At 38.9% G+C, this 25,551-nt stretch overlaps 1 protein-coding gene and 1 long non-coding RNA gene across 2 annotated transcripts in view; one reads left to right on the top strand and one right to left on the bottom strand.

Moving 5' to 3' along the window:
* hpse2 (heparanase 2) overlaps nt 1-25,551 on the top strand; it is a 56,501-nt gene that overhangs the window by 17,137 nt on the left and 13,813 nt on the right. Inside the window, exons 4-6 of the mRNA XM_039783607.1 lie at nt 11,995-12,168; nt 16,455-16,626; nt 19,971-20,018. Of these exons, the coding sequence (XP_039639541.1) occupies nt 11,995-12,168; nt 16,455-16,626; nt 19,971-20,018 (394 nt within the window). The remainder of the gene's footprint in view (nt 1-11,994; nt 12,169-16,454; nt 16,627-19,970; nt 20,019-25,551) is intronic.
* Nucleotides 9,979-10,866, bottom strand: LOC120547865. The gene is made up of 2 exons (XR_005637112.1): nt 10,682-10,866; nt 9,979-10,227 (listed from the first exon to the last, which is right to left on the bottom strand). It is a non-coding gene; the product is annotated as an uncharacterized LOC120547865 (long non-coding RNA).

Here is a 25,551-nt window from a genome sequence, read left to right on the forward strand (position 1 = left end):
CAGGCAGGAGGAGGCCAAGTGAAACCTTTCCCTGAGATTTTGAACCTCTGCTTTGAATGGCAGGAGCCGACACCTCTAACCAGGAGCAGATGTTTGGCTTGACTTGGCTTGGCTTGGCCTGGTCCTTCCCCTGGCAGAGTAGGAAACCCGGGGTCTGATGAAGCCAGTATGCCCCACTCGCAATGCTAATAGCCTGGCTCTCCATCACTTGTTCTCTCCTTGGTGAACTCCACTGCCTTCAAAACAGAAGAGAGCCAATCCAAGGAGAACTCCTTCACATTCACACCAACATCAGCATCTCAACACTAAAGTGATGCTGCAGGTGATAACGTTGTAGTGTTGGACAACTGATGGATTTATCATAATTTTCTTCTAAGTCTATTGTGACCAACCAACCAGGAGTTTCAAAATAAGAGATGTTTTGCAGCAGGCACACTCTGGCAAAGTACATCCAATTTTACAAGTTACATTTAGGAAAATAAGAGTGAATCAAAATGAAAAAACAAGTAAGATGTTTTTGTAATAGCATAAAAACTTATTTGCTTTCAGACTTACATTTTTCAAGGGTGACCTAAGTAGCAAATGAGTGCTCTCTAATCCAAGGTCTTCATACACATTTATTTGTAAATGATAATAAAACTCACAGAGAGCACCATTATATAAAAATGTTGAATAATCTGCAGGGTTAAGGTGATTCAGATGTGTTTTTTTTGTAAACAAATTGAATACAGTTCTCTCCTGTGTTCGATAGTAGACATTGAATATTATTACAGGACACTTTTCCTTTTCATCTTCTAAAACGTCTGCTGAGGGTCTTATCCTCTCAACATGAAACATTTTTTAAATCCTCCAAATGTAACCTAAACATCTTACTCTTACCAGATGTGAACCAGTCCCTCTGCACTGATTTAAAACCCTTTAAAAATGGTATCTCAGTCTGTATAAACAGGCTCATACATACATATTCCTGGTGTCACCTGCAATTCTTTTGTTTACTCCTTTTACAAACTTGCCAAATGTCCATGTTACACTTGTAGTCTGTGCTTTAGTCAGATAGCAAATTATTGTGCTTCATTTTCAGCATTGCCAAATGATATTTTATATCTTATCACCACAAACATAAGGAGATACATTATTATACAGTAACTTCCCACCCTCAGTGCAGATTGATCCAAACTACTGTGGAACGTTAAAAAATACAGAACCACCATAATCATACCATTAATCTTGGATTTTTTTTCTATATAACTTTTTTAAACCTAATCTATGAGACTGACAAAATGTGTCAGTGGGGGGGGGGGGGTGTCATGGGTACATTATTGTCTAAATTGTGCAAAAAAATCAATGAAACACATAAATACTTGTTTATTCAGATATATGAACTTGCAGTAACGATTTGACAGATCAGTTTATTTTTGTATGTTTCCCACAGTGGGTGTAAATGGATTGGTATTTATTTGTAAAACTGAAAGAATTTGTGTGGATTTGCTTTCAAACCTTTTAGCATACAGTATGGTTTTTGCATCAGTTGAAAGCATCACCGCAAAGCACTGAAGCACAATGTGATTTTTCCAAACATCTAAGCATACTAATTGACCAAAACACAATAATTAAAACAAATCAAAATCTCACTTGCGTGCAAACCTCTGCCAACATGTTTTAGTGAAGATGAAAAGCAGAAATGGTGAGAAAAAAACATTTCAAATGTGGAAATGGACTCAGATTCTTATAATGCAGCTTTATGTGCTCGACAGACAGGATCAGGAAAACTCAGCAGGACACAAGACTAACGAAGACAGTTTTGAGACTTTGGGAGATATTTGTTAAGGTGAATGGTCCCATTCTCTGTCTCCATAAGCATATGGCAGGAATATCCATCACGGTGCTGGGACGAATCCCAGCTTTGTCTTTGCAGAAACTCAAATGGGACTTAAAAGTTAAGAGTTACTGGAAGCGAGACTGTCGGACTGGCTGAGGCATGTGCCCCCTGTAGTGTGGCCTATACTGGCCAGCATTTTGGAGAGGATTGATGTGATCATTCTTTTTCTATTTCTTTTTGCACGAGCTGCATTGCTGTAGCACCAAATCATTATTTTACCACCATGATGATAAAGTAATAGGGTCACTTAAAATGAAAGTTCACTAATTTAAAGCCTTCAAAACTTTTCTTTGATTGCAAAATTAGCGGCTTTGCATTGATAGGTCAAGCTTTTACAAGGATGTATTGCATTGCAGATAGAGCAGAGCAATGTATCGATATTCTATCGATATCGTGATATGAGGCTAGATATCGTCTTAGATTTTGGATATCGTAATATGACATAAGTGTTGTCTTTTCCTGGTTTTAAAGGCTGCATTACAGTAAAGTTATGTCATTTTCTGAACTTACCAGACTGTTGTAACTGTTCTATTATTTGCCTTTACTCACTTAGTCATTATATCCACATTACAGATGATTATTTATCAAAAATCTCATTGTGTAAATATTTTGTGAAAGCACCAAAAGTCAACCCTACAATATCGTTGCTGTATCGATATTGAGGTATTTGGTCAAAAATATTATGATATTTGATTTTCTCCATATCGCCCAGCCCTAATAGCAGATGCATCAGAAAAATGTGAATTTCAAATAAGTTATAAATTAAGTAAACATGTAACATGTAAAATAGGCAGATTTTCATATTTAAGGGACCGTGCATTACATACATTTTTTCCTTGGCTTAAAGCCATTGGCAAACGTTTGGTCACGTTTGATTTAACAGGTATTATCAGAGAATTATTACATACATTTATAAAATAGCATTCCATCATTCATTCAATTTAATTTAATTAGATAATTATAAGTAATTATATTCAAATTACAAAATAACAAATAGCTTAAGTAGTCAGTATGGTCAATGCACTAGATAGTAGCATTCTTAAAACATTTTGTAACTTTTCCCATCATCTGTTATAAATGTATAATTATATATACAACTGTTGTAATGCTAGCTGGTGATTCTGTAACTGTTTAATCTGGCTCTGCTCGGTTAGCTGAAGACAGAACCTTCAGTTTAACTGAAGCATAAGTAATGTGTGTGGATATGGTATGAGAGTGGAAGATGATTGCTGTGATTATGGTGATTATTCTAGTAGTGGAAGGGAGTCTGGGACACCATGTGTTTGCTTTGCTGCCCTGCTTGAGATCTGGTCTTTATAACCCTCATCCATCACATGGCCTGGGATCAAAGATAGCCTACTTAAGCTGGGAATGTAGCAGATGTCCTAAATATCCTATAAAAAAATTGTTTGCCAGTCTTACGATTTTTGAACATGATGAATTTCAAAGTGTTAAAAGAGGCATTTGTTAAGAACCTAAACATGTTTTTTCCCTGTGGATCATTAGCCTAATCGGTGATCTGCACTATGTTTTGCAGCCTAAGCAGGTGTTTCGTGGGAAGGCCTGCAGATATTGTTTTAAATCCAAACTCTTTGATGGTTCAGGGGCAGTGAAGCCCTGGGCTACTCGCCCTCTTGTTTCACTCTGTCTGCCCGCAGGAGTCTTGTTTCTCTGCAATTACAGAGCAATCAGAGCTCAATTACAGCATCAGCAGAGGTGTGTGATGAGATGGCTAAAAGGATTAGAGGTGGAAGCGTTACAACTGCCCTCTTTGGAGGCGACTGTCACTAATCTCTGGTAGTAAAAATGTCAGGTGTGGTTCTCACGTCCCTATATTTAATGGCTCTACTTTAAACAAAGCAACATTAATGTCTGACACACAAATCACATTTTATGTGTTCAAAGAGATACCTAACTACTAAGAAGACATATTGTTTAAACACAATCTGTTGGACTTCAGGCTGTTCTTTTACATATATATGGCCTACAATATATTTTTCTTATTAAGTGTTTAAGAGCCTTCTCTTTACATCAAGTTTAACTTCCTTTCAATAATTAGATGATATGACGGTAACTTTCAAAATCGCTTTGACAGAGACTTGTTTGCCTTAGATAGAGATGAACCTTTAGTTAGATTCACAAGTTACTAAACAGACTGTCAGTTTATAATAACAGGATGATTCATAAACAGGTTCCTTCTCCTTTGGATGTGTTTGGTTTTGGTTTTTAGGTAGCTACATAATGCAAACAAAGTGAAGATACAACATGGTGATGTTTCTCTCCTGGGAAACTTCCACACACCTTGTTTCTTTACAAGCCAAACACAGTGAGGTCATTAGAATCTAAAAAGCGTACTTTTCTCATTAGGGAGTGATAGACTGCGAGCATTGCCAAACAGATGTGAAAACCACTCACACCCAATACGCATTTCCCTCACACCCTGTTCCCCTAACAAGTGGTTTGAGTTACATGGCTCAAAGCCAAAGAAAGGCAGTTGATGTTATTTTGTCCACTTCTGTGTCTTTGATTTGTTGTCTTCTGCAGTCTGTTGCCTAGTCTGAAGCACACACACACACACACACACACACACACACGGAGAACTTCTCCAAACAGCTCTATTGTAGTCCAGCCTTTACTTTCGTGACAAACGTGCATCACTTTGTAACACGTTATAATGCTCGCCTAGCTGCTAGCATGGCACGCCCTCATACTCTGCTTCTGACTGGGTAGTTGTCCTTACCTAGGTACTGCGCATGTGCGACTCCCAACAAAGATGGAACAGAAGTGAGACGTCTCACTCTGTAGCTAAAACGGAGAGCTCAACACACAGGATGAAAAGAGGAGCTGCAGCAATGTGCAGTACAACAAAAATATGGTGTTTTAAAAAAAAATTTAACCATGTAAACTTATTCTGATACAACCTCTAAATACAATTATGAACCTGAAAATTAGCATAATATGAGCACTTTAACATACCACTCATCATACCCACCAGCTCTGTCGACTTGCTCTGAATCTCCTTATCTCCTTATACTGGGTACACAGAAGAGGGCCACACGCAAGTCTAGTCACAGCAAATTCACAGATTGAGGTAATCTCTCTCTCACACTCTTGTTTCCACACACACGCACACACACACACACACACACCACACACACACACACACACACACACACACACACACACGGGTCCCCCTTTATTAACAGAATTGAAAACAGGTGCCCATCACATATCTAGCGTTCTTCCAAAATACAAAAGTGGTTTGACCTGAATGGTTTCGCTGGAGTGGAGCCATCCTGTATGAAAGAAGAATCCATGTGGAGATGTATGTGTGTAAACATGGAGGCGTTGGGTTCTGTGCAACACGCTGGTGGAGCAGCACAGACTCACAATATATTGGAACCACATTTCTCCCTCTGCGCAACCCTAACATGCAGTGTCAAGTTAACATCAAGATAAGTCGTAGATGCACCATGTGAACATACCAAACCACCGCATTGAATAGCTTTTGATACAGCGTCTGTAACAGTATACTGGTCTGGCTTTGACCGATATGGATGAATGATCAAACTGCATCGATAGCAGTTCTTAAACTTTTGACGATCTTTTTTAAAAATTGCAAATTGGAAACGTCAATCTTGAGATGACCTTCAGTCACAGTGTCTTTTTGTGCAGCCACAGAGGATCTGGTTAGCGTAAAAAGGACCTGGGCCAATGAGAAACAGAAGGCAGAGAGTTGCTAGACGAATCAATGGAGCTGCTGGAGGAAAGGGGTTGAAGCCATGATGGAGGAGCTGATGATAAATGTGCCACACTTGGGTTTTCCCGGATATTTTAGCAGTTCAATTCCAAGTGTTTCATGACAGGTTAAGCTGTTTGTCTGCGACCGCATGTTCACGTGGTGTGTGTTAAGTATAAATGTAAAATTACTCTTCAAATCATCTGGTAAAACCTTAAATAATGTCATCAACAATTGTTCCAAGCATGTTGAGAACAATTTGATTGATGGACAGTCTGAGATTAGCCGTTTACGCCATGCTTTCCCCACCTAGGTCACAATGCACACTTAATATCTGTTCACTGCCCACTTCAAGATGACATAATGTGAGTTGTTACAGCTGACAGAGAAAATCACAAGCATCTATGCTCTTAAATGGTGTTGTGTCATGGACATGTTTTTTTATGTCAGAATCATAATTTTAATTAACAATGAATGAAATAATTATAAAAAGAAATTCAAGGTAATTATCGCAAAAGTCTGTATTTTGAGGTATGTTTTAAGCAGTGTGTGAGTGACTGTGGACACATGCATTGTAAGAGCTCTGGAATCTTGACTGCAACATGTGCATCTTCAGATATGGAAAAACACATTGTATTCATAAACAGGAGGAAAAAAAAGGCTCAGAATTAATTTCTCTAAACAGCCTTCTCCCCTGTCTGCACATGTCTCTTGAGGATTCAGTTTTGATTTGGCTTTAAAAGCAAGCCAGAACTTAGCTCAAGTGTGTGTGTGTGTGTGTGTGTGTGTGTGTGTGTGTGTGTGTGTGTGTGTGTGTGTGTGTGTGTGTGTGTGTGTGTGTGTGTGTGTGTGTGTGTGTGTGTGTGTGTGTGTGTGTGTGTGTGTGTTTTGATCGTTCCTGACTTAGGCTACCTTCAGGACATATTTCAGACTAAAGACCAGTTAATTGGGGACAAAAGATGCGTCTCCAATTGGGGAAAAAGCTGACTTGTGGGTCAGTGGTTAAGGTTAGGGTAAGGGTTAGTCTCCAGGAAATAAATGTAAGTTTATGTAATGTCCCCAAAAGTAACCTAGGTAAATGTGTGTGTTTGTGTACGTGTGTGTTTGTGCAAGTGTGTGTACTTGTATGTTCCAAGCTGACTTTGATGGGACTAAACATGCAGTAAGCTGCATCTGGCAGCAAGTCATTACATTTCCGTATTGAATGAAACCAGATACAGAAAACAAAGTTTTTGCTTTGAGACAAAACTGATGGGGAGTGTAGGAATATATCCACATTTCTAAACTTAGATTTTAAAGTCCAAGACCAGAATTGTTTTCACAAATCATCTGAATTAGAATTTGAGGGAGGAAGTGTAAGAAGATGCTGTTTATTCCCTCTGCATAGCTGGAGGTTGCGTTCACTTTCCTCTCAGTACACAGGGATATTTCACTAAGCAAGCTTGGATGTATGCCAGTTGAATTCTTAATGTAATTTGTGCATACAGCTAAACCTGGTCGAGAGCAGGTTTAACATGACTAAGCCAGACTTATTCCCTCTCATTAATTAAGAACTGTACGCTATTGCTGTTGACTGATGAAATAGAATATGTATTTTATCAATGTAGATTTAAATATATAAAAAAAAAAAAACACTTTTATTTAAATACTTTTATTTCTGTTTTAAATAGAAAATCATAAATTCAAGCCCCTTACATTTTAGTTTAAGCATTTACGCACTTAAGCAATCTTTACAAATGAGGTACATTCCATGCCACAGGAGATTAACAAGAAGCCATTAAGAACAGACATTATAGCGAGGTAAAAAACAAATCCCTGACAAAAAAAGATCTTGCTTCAAATATTAAATTTTGAAATGTTTGGCCTGCCTCCCTTTTTCTGGCAACTTTGTGAAATGAAATATAAATGCGTGAAATGTAAGTGGACTGATGCAGTTGGCAGATTTACAACACAGCATTAGGGCACAGGGTTTCACTGTGGTATACTGTCTGTAACATTTTTAAAATGTGTTGACCTCTTCTCAACCTGCTTTTCATAACTTAGTTAAGTGAAGCCTTTTTTCAATCTGAAGACTTTCCAAAGATCCCCAAAGCAGGTCTGTCTCATAATAAGTAACAGCACACAATTGAGGTTATATGATATGATTAAATAATTCTTGCAGCTTAAAAACAAATCATCGTAATTTAAAACTGCACCAGAAGAAACTGTCATGTAAAAATACACCTGTCTCGTCCGATGACAGTAACTCACTAAACGTGCAGCTACAGAGAAAAGACTTATTTCACTGGAAACTTCAGATGGGTGTCTGGTTCATGTGGGTGGTATATAAACCAGCAAACACTGTTTGTGTGAGTGCATACAGGCCCAGTGTACATAGACATATGTGTACCTCAGTGTTTGAGGGAATATGCAGAGCTGCAGAAATGAGGCATAGCACTGACTGATGCTGCCGGCCTCTCTGCTTCACAGAACTGGCTTTTCTATCAGATAGACAGCTTGACAATATCCAGACCCCACTCTTTCCGCTGCACACAAACACACAAAGGCACGCCAACACACAGGCACATACACACACATGCATGCACACACTGTTTTTCTGGGTTTGTTCTGCTTGTTTCTGGCGGGACTGTTTGTAAGATAAAAGGGAAGTTTGTAGCTGAGTGAGTACAGTAAAGTCTGACCTCTTAGACAGGCTTTCATTGTGTTATGTATAATTGTGAATTTTGAGACCAGTTTTAAAACATATTACAACATAAGAAACTCATTCTTAAAAAAAAACCAGCAAACTGAATAATGATGTTCAAAAAAGAAGAACGGTCCAAGGCACTCTTCTGGCAAAAAGTTAAAAAGCCTTTATTTAGATTTCTATTTCACCATGAAATTACTTGTACATGTTGTAAAATAGAGCTTAGTAACAACCCACGTGCAGCAGCACAAGCCTTCTTCAGGGTGAAAATTGATGCTGTTGACTGTTGAGATTATTCAATGTCATTGGGATGAGCACCATTTATTACTGGCTTGATTCTTCAAACAGACGTAAATGCAATTTCATGTTGGATTGATTGTCTATGTCTGTGTTTGTGAAACACTAGATCATTTGGGAGAGTTATTGTCAAATAACGTTAAGTGCTGCTATTTCACTCTAAATTCACCATTTGCCACTGTATTTAATTGAATCATGCTACATTTCTCCTTTTCTGCATTACACAGATGTGATAATAATAGCTCACATACACAAAGACACACACGGTATGTGTGCGTGTGCATACACACACAGATTCAGAGTGTCTTGGTAATGTCATTACTTTCGTCTGACTGAGATCACAGATCTGTAGCTTCAGGGCTTTCTAGTGTCTGCATAGGAGCTCTTTCATGTTTGGCCTCAGTGATCTGCAGATTTCCTGACACCAGGAGGGTGAATCTACCCAGCATCCTTTACTCTTTGGAATAAAGCATATGATGCCCTGCTCTTGTCAGGCGATAAACGAGAGCTCGACTACGTAGGCCAGTAATACTATTCTTCGTCCTCGGGCTAGTAGCTGTTGTAAGTGTGTGCATCCGAAACAGGAACTGGCTAACTGAAGATTAGCCACCATTAAAAGGATAGACTGTTCCCAGGGAATTTTACTACTGTTTGTCCTGTTTCCCTAGATTTAGACAATTTCTTGGCTAGCTGTAGCTTAGCTAAAATATGTACCAGCTCCTCTGAGCTAAAAGTGATGTCTTCAAATGTCTTGTTTTGCCAAATGCCCAAATTCCAAACATTAAATTTACTGCTGCCATTTGAGAAGCTTCAACCAGAGGATGTGAACCTTTTTTCACTAGTTTTGCTTTAATTACATTACATGTCATTTAGCTGACGCTTTTATCCAAAGCGACATACAATTGCTATATACGTCAGAGGTCACACGCCTCTGGAGCAACTAGGGGTTAAGTGTCTTGCTTAGGGACACATTGGTTGATGTATCGCAGTGGGAATCGAACCCGGATCTCCCACTCCAAAGCCACGTGTCATATCCACTGCGCCATCACCACCCCAATGAGACTTAAATAATGACTTAAACAATTAATTATATTTATATTAAATTGATAAGATGATAATTAAATCATATTAATTATCATCATTTCAGCTCCATCTACTACATATAACAATTGATATATAGCCTTTAAATTAATTCATATTAACAAAAAAATTAAATCATTTAACTTCTGATCCACTTCCTGCTTACAAGCACTACCTTTGACCTCATCATTCAACATACCTTGAAGTTGCAAAGAAAGAAGAAAGCTCGCTATGAGTTTGTCTGCCACTGGTTATCAATAGTAAAATTCTCCAGAAACCAAACACATAAACAAGTAGTACGTATACGTATTTATTTGATCTTACATACCGCCTTTATAAACACCTTCTAGCAGAGAAAAAATATTTTAAGCTACTTGGGGCATCTCATGATGCCTTTATGATGTGTGTGCAGGGCTGCTAGCTGTGTCTTGGAGCGTGGCTGGTCGCTTTCTGCTCAGATCTCAGGTGAGGAAAGGCCTGGAATCACTCATCCTGACAGCCACATCTGGCGTTACTTTTTCTGTCCTGCTGCCCTCAACTCTGCTCCTGCAAACAGACACCACTCTAATTTAACCACAGAGGAAAGGAGTTATGATAATAGCAGTTATGATAATAACGTTATTGGTGGTTGTTAATGAGATGGAGAACAGACAGTTTACACAAGAGACATACACTCCCGAAGAGCGCTGTGTGTAATACAACCATTGTTACTGCTGGCATTTTCTTTTGTTTTCAGGCTTTGTCCTGCCGTTGCTGGAAAGCGAATGAATGCCAGGTGCAACAAGCAATCTTTCTGTTCTCTCTATTTGCTCCGTGGATTATACATAACCACTTCTCTATTGGAAATAAAGGCTTACAGTAAATGCTGAATAAAAAAACACATTTGCGCTGAAACTTGACTTAATAAGCATTGTTCAGTGTTCCAATGTATTCTGACTTAAAGCCAGATGTTTGTATCTCTCACATCCATTAAATATTATAATATTAGAGAACCTTGCACCTTTCATATGACTGTAACAGCTCAACATGTATCCAGAAGAATAACCTCACGTGCACCCTGGTCTGCTCTGCTTTTGTCTTCATTCCATGTTGTCAAGCTCAGCTGGTGCCAAACCCACAGCTGAGGGCAAATTCTAGCCTGAACCAGACCGGCACACAGTTTTCATCTGTTTCCTGTTGTACCTAGGAAGTAAGGGTCAGATGTCAGGGTAATATTTACGTTAATGGAATGACTCTAAACTGATTAAATTTCAAAACAAGAGCCTGAGGTATCCAGGAGCGGCCTGCAGTCTTAGATTAAAATATAAACAAACAATTTTGGTACTCATATCACCATATGCCAGCATCTGTGGTAGGGCCCTCCTCCGATACTGCCTAGTGAGAATAATGTGCTTTGAAGGAGACAGCAGACATAAACGTGAGTGAGTAGTCAGCTGCAGAGGAACAGAACGATCCTGTGTTCGCAGCTTTGAGGAGTGAATCACCGCAGGAGTCCATGATGGGAAAGTCAGTCTTTCTGGATTCTCACTGAATGTTGCTAAAGAAGAGACTCTGCTGTCTTGTGTATAAAATGGACATACGTGCACAAACACAGAGTTCAGTACCTGACACACGACAACTAATTGCAGAATAAATCCCAGCTGTAGTTCACAGTTTATCCAAAATGCAGTACGCAAAATTTCCATTCACAATACCGCTGAGAAATGTAATCTTCTAATTGTATACGTTACAATTTACTGAGGTTGAAAAATTTAGAAGAAGCCACCCTTATTTTAAGAATCGCATGAGAAAGAGCTTGTTTGTTTAAATAGACAAATCCAATGTTTTTCCAATGCCTTTTTTTCATTTGGTGATCTACAACTTTTTTACTTTTTCTCAGCATTGAGAACCTGTAGTGTTTTATAACACAGTTTACCACATATTGTTTATCAGTTTTTAGCCAGACATGTTGCGTGAGCAAATTGTTCATGTGACAATAACGATATTTCTGTTTAGATATTGTGCACAGTACCACAATCACAATAAAAACAGGACTTTTAGTTTGTACTCAAAATTGAAAACCCTAGTATCTGTCTGTTTGTATTATCTTTAGTTCCACTACAAAAAAACAGACATAGCTGCAAATATAGGTGGTTATGGTACCAAGAGCAACATCAATCGAGTTTCAGATAGGGTTGATAGAAGGGGATTCCTATAGTACATGGACACGCAAATCTGTAGAGCAATGAGTTCCACATGGTCTCCACTGTGTTCATGTGATTCCAGTTGAGTAAAAAGAATCAAAGTTACAACTGCTTTGTGGGTTTCTCCCAGCCAGGTCTTTAGACAAACTGTACAACTTTGCCGACTGTGCTGGTCTGCACCTGATCCTGGGGCTCAATGCGCTGCACAGAAACCCAGACAACTCCTGGAACACCTCCTCCACCCTGAGCCTCCTCAAGTACGGCGCTGGCAAGAAGTACAACATATCTTGGGAGCTGGGCAACGGTCAGTACAGCTACACACCACATGATGCCTTCTAGGCCTGGGCAATATATCGATATTATGTCGAAATCGATATATGAGACTAGATATCGTCGTACATTTTGGATATCGTAATATCGTGATATGACACAAGTGTTGTCTTTTCCTGGTTTGACATGGTTTGGCTGCATTACAGTAAAGTGATGTAATCACTGAATTCTGAATTTACCAGACTGTTCTAGGTGTTCTGTTATTTGCCTTTACACACTTAGTCATTGTATCCACATTATTGATGAATAATTATCTAAAATGTAATTTGTGTGCATTTTTTGTGAAAGCACCAAAAGTCAACCCTACAATATCGCGGCAATATCGACATTGATGAATTTGGTCAAAATTATATTTGATTTTCTTCATATCTGCCTACTAAATAACATGATAGGCTACAGTATTAAGTAAAAAGAAAGTTCTGTCTTCAGCTGTTTTTTTTCTACAACATGTGAGGTGTTCCTGTAGCTTACAGGAAACTAGGGGTGTGACGAGACGCTTACTCCACGAGACGAGACACATCACGAGATTGGGTTCACGAGAACGAGACGAGACGAGATTTTTAAAAACAATTTAAAGAAATCCTCAATGATGAAATATATGAATGGAAAATTGTTTTTTTATTCAACTGAAAAATCACAAAATGCAAAAAATGTAGGTGCATTTTGAAATCAACTATTAATGATTAATGTTATTTAACTTTTTTTTTTACTATTTTAATGAATTATATGCAGTAAAGGACGTGCAAACACTGCAAAATGTTTTGTATAAACTCTACCAACTGGCTTCTGCCCTGTACAATTTCACATGAGAAATCTAACTCCTTTCCACAAATCGAACATAAAAAATAAATGTGTGGAGGAGTCGCCGAAATCCGACATTTTCCACCACAGAAAATGGCCTCATATCAGCTGCAATGAAAACGCCTATGTCCCTCGTTATTGCCGTGGCTCTTGCACTTACCGGTGGCAGAGATGCTAAGGCTTTTAGAGTTGTTTGCCCTTTTAATGTTTTCGTCGCGGGTGCAGTAGTTAGTAGAGAGCTGTGGTGGTGCTGTAAGTGTTTTTGCATAGTGCTCGTGTTAGCCGCGGTATACGGCATTTTTTTCTTACAATGTTTACATATTGTGTTCGTCTTGTCTGTCACTCTTCGCCGTTTATTATTTCCGCAGGAAAACCAAAATGTTGCCACACAAATGATTTAAAAGTGGCAGGGGGATCTTCAATAGTAATTTCACGCTCCATCACGCTGACATCACATCGCCTCACGAGACAACTTTTCACCTCGACGAGAAATCTCGTCACGTTTTAATCTCGCGAGATCTCGTAAAACGAGATCTCGTCACACCCTTACAGGAAACCCTTACACTTAGAAATATTGAATAAATACTTCAACAACTTGTACATGTCATCTCTAATACATAGGTAACATTTCAATGAAGGACTTTCACTTTTAATAAAGGATTAGTCTAAAAAAAGTAGATTTTTAAAGTCCAGAATACAAGGTGTTTTCTCCACTTAAACTGCTATGAGAACGCTGTTTCACATTTTGTTCATTTAACATCTACTGGTTATAACAGCTTCGATAAAGACATTATTTAGATAGTGAGTTGTTGGTGAGAGTCTAGCAGTTTAAGGGTTAAAGCGAGGGTTCATTCAGGGATGAAAGGAACTGCTAGTCCTCATGTCATCCTAACCATCTGTGTTCCTGTAGAGCTCCAGTGCACACAGAGCCCTGTGTTTCCCTGCTGCACATCACTCCATATTTTCATTTCATCTGCAATAAAGCTTACAATAGAAACTTTTATTTTTGCCTAAGCCTAAAAGCACCATGGAAAATCCATTGATTTAACCATGTGAACATTTTTAGTAAGGACTTAAACCGTAGAAAAAGTAATCTACTTGAACACATTGTTTGAGTAAATCACCCAGGAGGTTGAATGAAAAGGTGATCCTTTGAAATGTGCTAATTAGGGCTGTAGCAATACACTAATCTCACGATACGATACGATACACGATATTCAGCTCACGATACGATATATATCACGATATTCAGCCAACGATACGATTCGATATAATTCGATACACTTACATCATTTTCTGAAAGATTTAAAGGGGACAGAGTGATTTTGGTGACATCTTGTGAGTGTTCCATTTACTTAGATTTAATTAATTGAACTGAAAACATAAATTACACAATATGTCTCTGACTGGACAGAGAGTCTACAGCAGGGATCATCAACTACATCTTTTTCAGAATTTTTCTAAGCACTCTGGTGGCCGGACTTTCAAATAAAGAAAATAAAATGAATTTATACCTAATACGCCTATTCTTGTTCGAAGAATGCTACATTTCTTTTCTTTTTAACATGTATTAGTGTGAGCAAACTCCTAAAAAACATGGACACTCCATAATGATAACTGGCTCTTTAACTAGAAAAAAGATCTCAGACTAGGAGGCAGTTCACTGAGGAGTGATGGTTAAAGTCTGTGATTATGGAAAAATTATTGTAGTATGCAGCATCCTGATTGGTGGAAAATGCTTGCAGAAAGAAAGGCAAACATGTTGTCAGGTAAACATGTCACTGTCAAAGAGGCTGAAGCGAAAAGTTGACGTGGAAAAGCCAAAAGCCCAGATTTAATGATGAATGGACTGATAAGCAGGCTATGCACTCGTCATGTATGCCTCATTTGCAATGAAACGATGTTGTTGCAAAATAATACAACCAGCATCATCATCATCACTCGAACATAACGATCTCGTCATTCACGTGCATATTAAGTAGCTCCAGATTGTCCGCTCTAGCGGAGAGTTTGGTTTGTTCAGCCAGCAGTGAGGTTTACAAGAATTTGTCAAAATTTCCAGATTCCCGGCAACCTAGCTAAGATAAACAGTTAGACTACAAACCGACAGCTTTTGTTTTAGCTTGTTTGTAAAAATTCGCTATTTGCAGAGTAGAGCTGTGTTTGCGTAAAACAGCGCGGTGGACTGAGCAGATTGAAATATCGCTTTCTACATGTTTATGCTGGTCTACACAGGTGAGTGCATTGATTGATTTGACTTTCTACTCACGAAGGTTTAATTATTTACAGAAAAGAGACCAGCGTGAGTTCATCTGCCCCAGCGGGCGTTGGTAACTCTGTATCGTTCCCAGTCAGGTGCTGCGTGTTTTAACCTTTAACGCACACATCTCGGCTCAGCTGTGTGTGTGTTGTAACGCACACACATCTCGGCTCAGCAGTGTGTGTGGAGCTCGGGCATCGCTGTACAGAATCCCGGCATGTGAATAGAGATGTAAATACAGGGGCTGGGTTTTTGCTCTAAATGCTTGAAATTATATATAACAGAACGCATTTTTTCCTCTTTACATTTTGTGAATTCATGATTATTCTGCGGGCCAGACTAAAAGCTGACGTTGAATTTCTTTCGTCCAGCTTCGTGCAGAATACAGTCACGCGCCAGTCCCACAATGAGCTTTTGCTTTAGTATGTGCCATTTCTGTGTCTGTAGCTATTCAGGAGGGCCAAGGTGGAGGGTGGGGGGTGGCCTTTACCAAGCCACCAAATTCCACTTGCTTGTTTGAAAGCCATGATGTCTCTCTCATAGGTGGGCCAAATTCTCTGGGTGGTCAAAGCAGAGAAAGGGGAGGTAACCTTGCTCCTTGTGACCTCATAAGGAGAAGATTCCAAATCGGCCCATCTGAGTTTACATTTTCTCAAAGGCAGAGCAGGATACCCAGGGCTCGGTTTACACCTATCGCCATTTCTAGCCACTGGGGGACCATAGGCAGGCTGGGGGAACGCATATTAATGTTAAAAAACCTACTAAAGTGAAATTTTCATGCCATGGGACCTTTAAGGAATACAGCACAGACACAGCTATATACACACATAAAACCGACATATTGAAATATTTTGTTTTACAGCTCAAACACAGCCTGGTACAGATCACAATGATCTTCATTAGAGTGGTTAAAGAGCAGTCGGCCTGTAAAAGTTTAGTTTTCCTCCGTTTGGGGAAACTAGCTCCCTCACTCTGTGTCACTGATTCTGCAAGGCCACCCTGTGTGCTTGGACCATTTGCCTGACACTGAGTCCATCTGTCTGTATTACTGCGAATTGCCCAATTATCCCTTTTTCTACTGGCTGTTGGAGCAAGATCAGACTACAACAACAACAACAACAGTATTCTCCTCCAACTCCCCACTGTTGCTTTGTAAACTCTGTGTTTCTGGCTCAGTGTACTGCGTCTCCTCTTCGCAGAGCCTAATGCCTACCGCAGCATGGTGGGTCGTGCGGTCAACAGCACCCAGTTGGCTCAAGACTACACCAAGCTGCGGACCCTGCTACAGTCTGTGCGCTACTACCACCGAGCTCACCTCTACGGCCCCAATGCAGGACGACCCAGGAAGAACGCCATCCTGCTGCTAGATGGGTGAGTCAGCAAGTAAAACATTGATTGTGTAGGATTCCTGTCCTTGTTAGGCTATCCTGCTGGAAAAGGTTTAAGGTAGTGGAAAGTATGCTGCAGTGGTTTGGGAATTTTATAGAGCTTTACTGTGTTTAATGCTTACACACATACACACACGTTTAGGTAGTGTTCAGTGTTTATGGATTTCCACTCTGCAGGTTTCAGTATCTCAGCTCCAGTTATACCATGTCAACCTAAATAAAGTGTCATCTGATTGATAACGTGACGGCGCAATGTCCCACCTGCTGGTTTTACCCAGAAGCTCCACCAGCTTCGGTCTGACTCTGATGGCTTATCTAACTGCCCTCTCTCAACTGCAACCTGTCCCCTTGTAATATCATACTTTATAGTCATACCTTTACTGCAGAAAAAGGCCATATAGGCAGTTTGTATTCTGCTTGTTAAATCAGTAATTATTTACTGTTTAGTTTTTTAGATCAACTTCTTATCTTCTTGGCTGATTTCGTTCAGGTCGGGCAAACCAATTTGAGACATTAAACTTGCTCTACTGATAACCTTGCTTTGACAAAGTTATATTATTTTCAGTTGATAAGGTAGTTTCTTGTTCATGCTTTCAAGGCATTCGAGAGGTTAGTCTCCTGCCAACAAACATCACATTCACGTCATGTTATGTTTTTTGGAAAATAAAACACAGAAGGCAAACAATATACAAACATTGCCAACATAAAATCATTTGTTGAAAAATGTTAAATTTGGACAGTCCAATATTGATGGGCAATCAACTATAGAGTGAACCAAAATTGGCTGCATGTAACACAAGCCCTAATTCTACCCTGATTATATTAAATCTAACCACAACCCTCAGATTAACTGTTTACCAGACACTGAATGTAGGTATGCAGGCTACTTTTGGATGGTACTTAGTCACTGCCTTAGTTTGTTAAACTCCTTTCAGGCAAAAATGCTTTCTCAGTTCTGTTGACCGCATAGATGAGGGCATCTCTCAAACATATTCATCACTTCCAAAAAAGTTAAGCCTTTCTGAGCTTTTTTGTCTTTTGAAATGGAAACAAACTTGACTAAAATGGATGCATCAGTGGCCCTGTATAACAAACACACATTGAAAATCAAACATTGATGGATATACACACAACTCTGTCAGTGTTGGACAATCCAAATAAAGTGTGACCTTATGAAGACCTTAGATTCCTAAATAAGAAAATACCTCAATACTATAATGAATATTAAACTTGTATTTAAAATTGTATCTTAACAAGAGGTAACATTTTACTTTAACTCCAAAATGAAGCATAAATAAGCAGTATATAAACATGTAATATATGGTTTTTCCCACACTCCTCTTTTGGGCACATGTAAAGGGATTATTAATGACAAGATAGAACAATTGTAGACATTGTTTTAGATTAATAAACATTTACAAAATGTCCTTATATCGACTTACATTATAATGTGTTGTAAACAATATATGACATGTTTATACTGTGTTTTTAAATGCTATAGGGGGCATAACCAAATAAGTTAATTTAAAGATTAAATACCTCATTCAGATGTTCAGTGTGTAATATACCTAAATTAAAGTTTCATGTACATGGCAATGTTGATAAAATTGCATATGGATTTGCTCTTAGCCATTGTTGAATAAATACAGATGAAACACTGCTATACATTTTTTTATGACTTTTAGGTAGATAGGTGAGTTGGCAACCATCAACATTAAACTTTCTGTTCTGGGTGGCTGTAATTAATGCTGTACTTGTCTGTCACCAGAGATTTATTTTACTGTAACACAGGTATCAAGACAAGTAGAAGTGAAAGCGGTGGAATATACAGCTCTGGCTTTAACTGGCATTGTTAAATAAATGGGGAACAGCATTCCTTTGAACCAAAAATAGAGTCCATAAAGTTAAAATAATGTGTGCTAAAATTGTGTGTGCGTGTTTGTAAGTGCGTGTGCAAATACATATGCAGGAACAGTTTAATGTCTCAGTATATCTCAGCCTAAATCTGTCTCCAGATCCTCTCTGCAACCACACACATTTTGACAGGTAGTTGGAAGACAGAGGAGAAAGAAAAAATTGATATGGGTCTCCCTCCTCTATGTGCTTGAGCTACTTACATCAGTGAAACCATTAGGTACTGCTGTTTATGTCATCGAGTACTGACAGATCAAATTTGCTCAGGAAAAAAAGTGGTGCGTTTGTGTGTGTCGATATGTGTATGTTTAATGCACAGTTCAGACTGATTGATGAGCGGTGGACTCAAAGGAAAGGGAGGATGCAGGAGATGAGTGGTGAGAAGAGGAGGAGGAGTGAGAGGATGAAGAGGAGAGAGCTGGAGTATCCGCAGGTCACGGGTGACACATTTAATGACGGGGTGATTCTTGTGTGTTTGACACTGTTACGAGGGGGTGGATCTTGTGTTTTACAGCCCGACTACTCTGCTGCTCTCAGGAAATAAGATTAATTAGACACTGAGCTGCTCAACAGTCCAAATATCAGAGCTGGACAGACTAAACAAGCCAGAGCTGTGAAAGTTTAGAGACACACATTTGAGCATGTCTGACAAGCTGTTACCCCCAAATATGGAGAGATATGGGTCAGGTAGACTAGGAAACACACACACACACACGCATGCACACGCACACACACACACACACACACACACACACACACACACACACACACACACACACACACAGATGCAAATGCTCAGGGAGAGGAAGGCAGACAGCAGGAGGGACTGTGTATATGTTGAGTTTGTGTTTGTGTACAGGAGTTTGTATTTAACTAACTGAAAGCAAACTGCAGGTTAGGGTTAGCAGGCTGCAGAAAACACTTTTAGTATTGTTTACTGTTTTACAAAACTAGTAGAGATTTAAACTGATTTACCATCTTACCTAAAACACTTGAAGTGAATTAACTACACTTAATAGAATTAACACTACACATCAGTCCTGTAACTATACTGTATATATCAAGAGTTATTTTGCTCGACATAAATACAGTACATATTCACTTCCTGGTTCAGCCTGAAGCTACCATACTAGTTGTTTTAGACAGTTGAAATTACATTTTTGGTGAATTTACCTTTGCTTGCACTTTCCAAATAATTTCGGGGCATACTAGCATAATGACAACCTGTATTGAACCCTGTGTGCCTGACTGTATTAGCAAGGTTCTTGCAATACCACATCCCCAGGTATTGGCAGTTAAGTTGGTGGGGAAAATGTTATAAAATGAATGGCCATAACTGACAAAAGAAATAGGACATTATGTATGAAGAAAAGTTGGCACTCAGGTGAAGATAACTATTTTTCTGTTTTCCAGGTTCATGAAGAATGCTGGCTCTGTTGTAGATGCAGTTACGTGGCAACAGTAGGTATTTTACCCTTTTTTTCTATTTTATTATTTTGTTCGTAGAAAACCCCACAATCCTCTAAATCAGTAGACTACTCACTTAACTAACTAACTAAATTTAACAGCCCTGGCCAGGTTGTGTTTTTGTACCTTTATCACCACAGTGTGTGTGTGAAGCAGCCAGTATTAATCATTATTAACACTGTTACTGAGAGAGACTGTTGCATAATGTGGAGAACTCTGTTTATCCTGTAAATGGAAAAACAGGAACAAGCCTGTGTGTGTGTGTGTGTGTGTGTGTGTGTGTGTGTGTGTGTGTGTGTGTGTGTGTGTGTGTGTATGTGTTAAATTAGTAACACCTGTCACATTTGTCTATTACACATCCTGTAGGAATGCTTACAGATATATCAATGTTTTGATCTTTTCCCCCATGTTTTAGCAGAATCTTTTTACAAACATATGTTAAACTTGCACAAAAAGACATTGACTGGAAGCTCAGACAAACCCTGTGTGACTGAGTGAGTGGTCATTAAGGTGAAGGTCAGGTCTAATTAGGAGAAATTAGAAGAAACGGAAGGAGGCAGGGCTGTCAGTAAGGCTTAGAAAAACACCACCCACACTGTTAAAATCAAACCATATGCTTTGGCGCATTCGCCCTGTCAATTAGCCCGTTTTACACTAGAGATCTAGATTCCAGTCTAACCAGCCTGTGTGACAGCAACTCTGACCTCTACAAAAGAAGCCAAACGTATAAAAGTGGGGACCACTCATTAACACGTCTACGACACAGGTTTTACTCCACTACAGCTGGCTCAAGTTGTTTTGAATCAAGCGTAGTAGGTTGGAAACGCAGTGTTCACTACCAACTGGTTTAGAGAATCATATGGATTTGTTAGTGAGTGTGTGTCTGACTGTGGCTGAAGGTCAGATGATGGAACATGTTGGTTATGTAGTGAAATAATTCTGTACCCCCAGATCACAAAACATTTTGTGGTTTCACTTATGTTATGACGTTTTTTTCACAACATTGTACTGTAGTTTGACTTTTTGCAGCATCTTGTCTCAGTTACTGCTTTTTTGCATGGATTCGCCAACAAAACATGATCAATATATGTACTGTAGTCATGTCTCTTGTTCCATCTTTCTGCTATATTAGGTTTTCTTTCACTTCATAGAAAGAATGTGCAAATTTTTTCCAAAGATGTTTGCATGGTTGTCTGGATGCACAAAATAATTTTTTGGTTTTCTTTTCAGAGCACTTTAACCCTAACCCAGATATTTGTTACATAAATTAAAGGGTTAATTTACCCAAATTATGGAAAAACAGTTTCTCACTTAGACCTACCTCAAGTGGTATGTATCCATGCAGTGCAGACTGTTTTGATTTAATTTGCTCAAGATTTTGAGATATCAACTCTGATTTCTTCCTTTCATTTGTGGTGTGCTCACCACATACACTGGATAATTCATAGACCTCACTGTGAACCGTTGGCTCTGTGTCATGTGGATTATCCAGGCTAACCAGGACATTGTGTCTGGAAAGACATGTTCCTGTTGAATTTTTTTCAAATGTCAATTCTTTAACTATTTGGCAATATTGGTCGGTCCACCTCTTTGGTCCAGACTGACATATCTTAACAACTATTTTTAACTTTTTACAGACATTTATTGGCTCCAGGGAATGAATCTTTGGTTATTCTCTGACTGTTTCTTTAGCTGCCCAATGAGGTTGATATTTGTGGTTTTAAATTAAATGTCTTGACAGCTATGGGGTGGATTTACCTGTGCAATTTAGCACAGACATGCATGTCCCCCTCAGGATGAATTGTAATAACTTTGGTGATCCCTGCTGTAATTTCTATCAGGTAAAAATGAAACGTTGCCCAATACATCAGTTTATGACCAAATACCTGCAAAACTAATGCCATTCCCATCAGCTTCATCTCTTTCTGTTTAGTGCTAATAATCTAATGTTAGCATGCTAAACTAAGATGGTGAACGTGATTAAAGTGATGGTTCGGAGTAATTCACCCTAGGGTCCTTTGCACCATGACCTCGAGCCAAACACCCCCCCAGAAGCTTTTTTCACCTGGGTCTAACATTGGGAGAGTTAGCTAGAGTAGCGTTATCAGCTGAATAGCTTAGCGCAGGGGCTAACAGACCCACGTTTGTATCTCGTAAGTTACCCCACTAATAATGCCCGAAATGATACCAAACGTCTACAAGTAGTACAAATAGGTTATGCTCTCATAAAACGATGGATTGGAAAGTTTGTAAGTACACCAGAAGTTTATGTAAATAACACTTGCCTGCTGGCTTCTGCTCTCTGCTGTTGTTGTTGCTGCTGTAAGATGAGTGCTTAGGGCCGTCTACAAATTACAACACCGAAAAGAGATGCAACAAAAATATTTATTAATTTAATTTTTTTTTAAAGTAAGTGCTGTAGTATAACTAGCAGGAGACAAGTAATAATTGAGGTAAGTTTGGAGACATTACGTTATTTAATCATTGAATTAATAAATATTTTTGTTGTAACTCTTTTCGGTGTAGTAATTTGTGAGACGGCCCTAAGCACTCGTCTAACTGCAGCGTCAGCAGCAACAGAGAGCTGAAGAGAGCAGGCAAGTGTTCATAAACTTCTGGTGTACTTACAAACTTTCCAATCCATCGTTTTATGAGAGCATAACCTATTTGTACTACTTGTAGACGTTTGGTATCATTTCGGGCATTATTAGTGGTGTAACTTACAAGATACAAACGTGGGTCCGTTAGCCCCTGCGCTAAGCTATTCAGCTGATAACGCTACTCTAGCTAACTCTCCCAATGTTAGACCCAGGTGAAAAAAGCTTCTGGGGGGGTGTTTGGCTCGAAGTCATGGTGCAAAGGACCCTAGGGTGAATTAGGTAATTAGCCTTACCTAACAGGCTGCTGCATGGTGAGAATGGTGAATTAAGCCAGTCAAAGGTGTGTGACCAGACGGCTGCCAGTTCTAGCTGTGAAAATGTGAGCAAGGAAAGTGAACAAGACAAATTTACGATTAGCTGTTTAGATGCCCCTGAGCAACACCATTAATGTGAGCCCTAATTGTTCCAGCACTGGGGTATTAGTGGTGTGAACATCTCAGTGTGAAACAAGCAAGCAAAAGCGCCCTGCTAAACTCGTTAATAATGAAGTGATGAAAGGTACGATTTAATGACCCTTGCTTTAGAAAATGAACACTTTTTGTACTTAGCACTGGGGCCTGAAAGTAAGTCAGAAGCATTTAAAAAAACACACAAAAAAAACATATATGTTCATCAGTTGGCGACAGCATGGTGCGTTGGTTATTTACAGCTGAGGGGAGAAAAAAGATATGTTAAAGATTTGTGATCTTTCCAGTCTGAAAATCACAGTGGGACTGTAAATTCATTGATGGCATTCCTGAGAGACGCTACATATCCTTAAACTGTTATGTCATGATTGGTTTCATGATAACCTGCTGGTCCACATCAAGGAACACATTATCTTCTTACTTTGCGACCCCTCCACTCCCCCCAAATCTCTTGCTACACCAGATGGTCATTCCTTGACACGTCATGTTATTACAAGTACACTGTTATAGAGTATTACTCATGCTTTACTTAAATATTCCCATTATCTCCACTACAGCTCTACAGTAGTTACTAGTTGTATTTGTTCTTTTTACAGAATAGGGGTAAAGGAATCCATGCAGAGGATGTTAACATTACTAACCAGGAAACAAACACTTTGTGACACTAAAATACGCAGCATGATATGACAAGGCACTTGGTTTGGAGAAGACGTGCGACTGCCACCAAACAGTAAATACCAAGTCCTCTGTGATCATTAATTCACGCAACATTAGTGTGAATGGAACCATTATTCTTCAGTACTTTTAAAATTTTAGTAGATTTCACTGTAAATATACTCTAGGAAAATTTAAAATGTAGGTCTTTAAGTTTCAGTTGAGTATCTTTCCATTATTGGTATTTATACTTTTGCATCTCTGTTGTCTTGCGTCCCTGTTTGACATTTGATCATATCTATTTCTTCTGTAGTGTATAGTTCTGTACTATTTTTCTGTGTTAATAGGGTGCTAGATAGTTTTGTTAGTGAGCTGTCTTTGATGTGGTGCTGGCACAGTGAGAGCTGTGTAAAACAAGCTGACCAAGTGGATCTTTGTCTGAAAACAATTGGACAGAGTTTTGCATTTTATTGAATTCTGGTCAGGCTGGCAGCTAACATATCATGCCAAATATTGGATGAACAAAGGAAAAGTTCTTGGTTCTGTTTTGGGAGCTTGGACTTGGGCAATTTTATGAATGCCAAGCCATGATCCCCTCAATCCTAGTCAACATACTTAAACTGTTTTCTTTAATTTCCTTATGGGGTTTCTGCTCTAATGAACCACCAAACTTAAGTAAAGAAAGCAAATCTGGCCTGTAACCTTATGGTTTTATAGAACGTAGCCAAAATTCCGATTTGTAGTGCAAAATATAGCTATAATAACTTGTTGTTATTCTGTTTCCATATATGAACTGGAATTCCTTTCTCTGGGATCTGGACTGAAGAATCATTGTGAGCTATCTGGAAAGACGACAGGATAACCAAATAATTTGTGTAAAGCCATGACTTAATCCATGCGTTGTTTACAGTTTGAGGCCAGGAGCTTGGGTCTTTTCCAACACGCTGACGAAATTGTCAACGAGGATAAGCTCAGATTGCAACACTGCTTCACCCCACATGAATAAAATTCAGCTCTGTTCTCAGCAGTTTTGTTGACAGATCAGACATTTTAAAACAGATTTACGTAATATAGGTTTGACCTTTGTTTTGGAATATTTTGACGCTGTAGTTATGAATATATGGTCTTCTTGTCTACTATCCTTACTCACAATATAGTGCACCCCATTTCATTTGCTGAACTTTTTGTAAATTGCCTATCATAGTTTTCTTGGAGTGTTCTGGGTTTAGGAATAAAAAAAACTAAATTGGAATAAAACATGTGCAGCCTTAAGCAGGACTCAGCTGAGCTGATCTGGCACTTTGATTAATAACATTTGTTGCTTCAGAAGAATATGAAGGGAAATCTGCTTCGGAATGAGTCACAGATTTTCTAACGCTTATTAAGGTGTTGAATCTGTTTCTGTTATTTTATTTTGTCATGTTGCTGTAAAAATAATACCAATGAATGCAAGAGGATTGAAAGATTTGAGCAAGTACTTGTTCTCATTTGAACACATTTGGTTGACTTTTGTGCAAGATGATGCCTCTACATGAGTCATTGTACTCTCATGCATGTATTTGTTTTCTGTTTTCACAGTAAAAGCAGCACATGATTTGGAAATGCTACGATCTAGTAGGCCAGTTTTGTTACCCCTATATGACATCACTGGGTTTACAATTTGCAAACATAATTTGACGATCATTTTCACAGGGAGGATGCCCATTAGATTCTTAGCATTCATTATGTATACCAATGAAGTTAGCAGGAATCTTTCTGCTGTCCACAAAAAAGTAAATAAAAATATTTAGTGTAGTATTCTAGACT

The sequence above is a fragment of the Perca fluviatilis genome, chromosome 19 (genome assembly GCF_010015445.1).
Source record: "Perca fluviatilis chromosome 19, GENO_Pfluv_1.0, whole genome shotgun sequence".
Classification (NCBI taxonomy): Eukaryota; Metazoa; Chordata; class Actinopteri; order Perciformes; family Percidae; genus Perca; species Perca fluviatilis.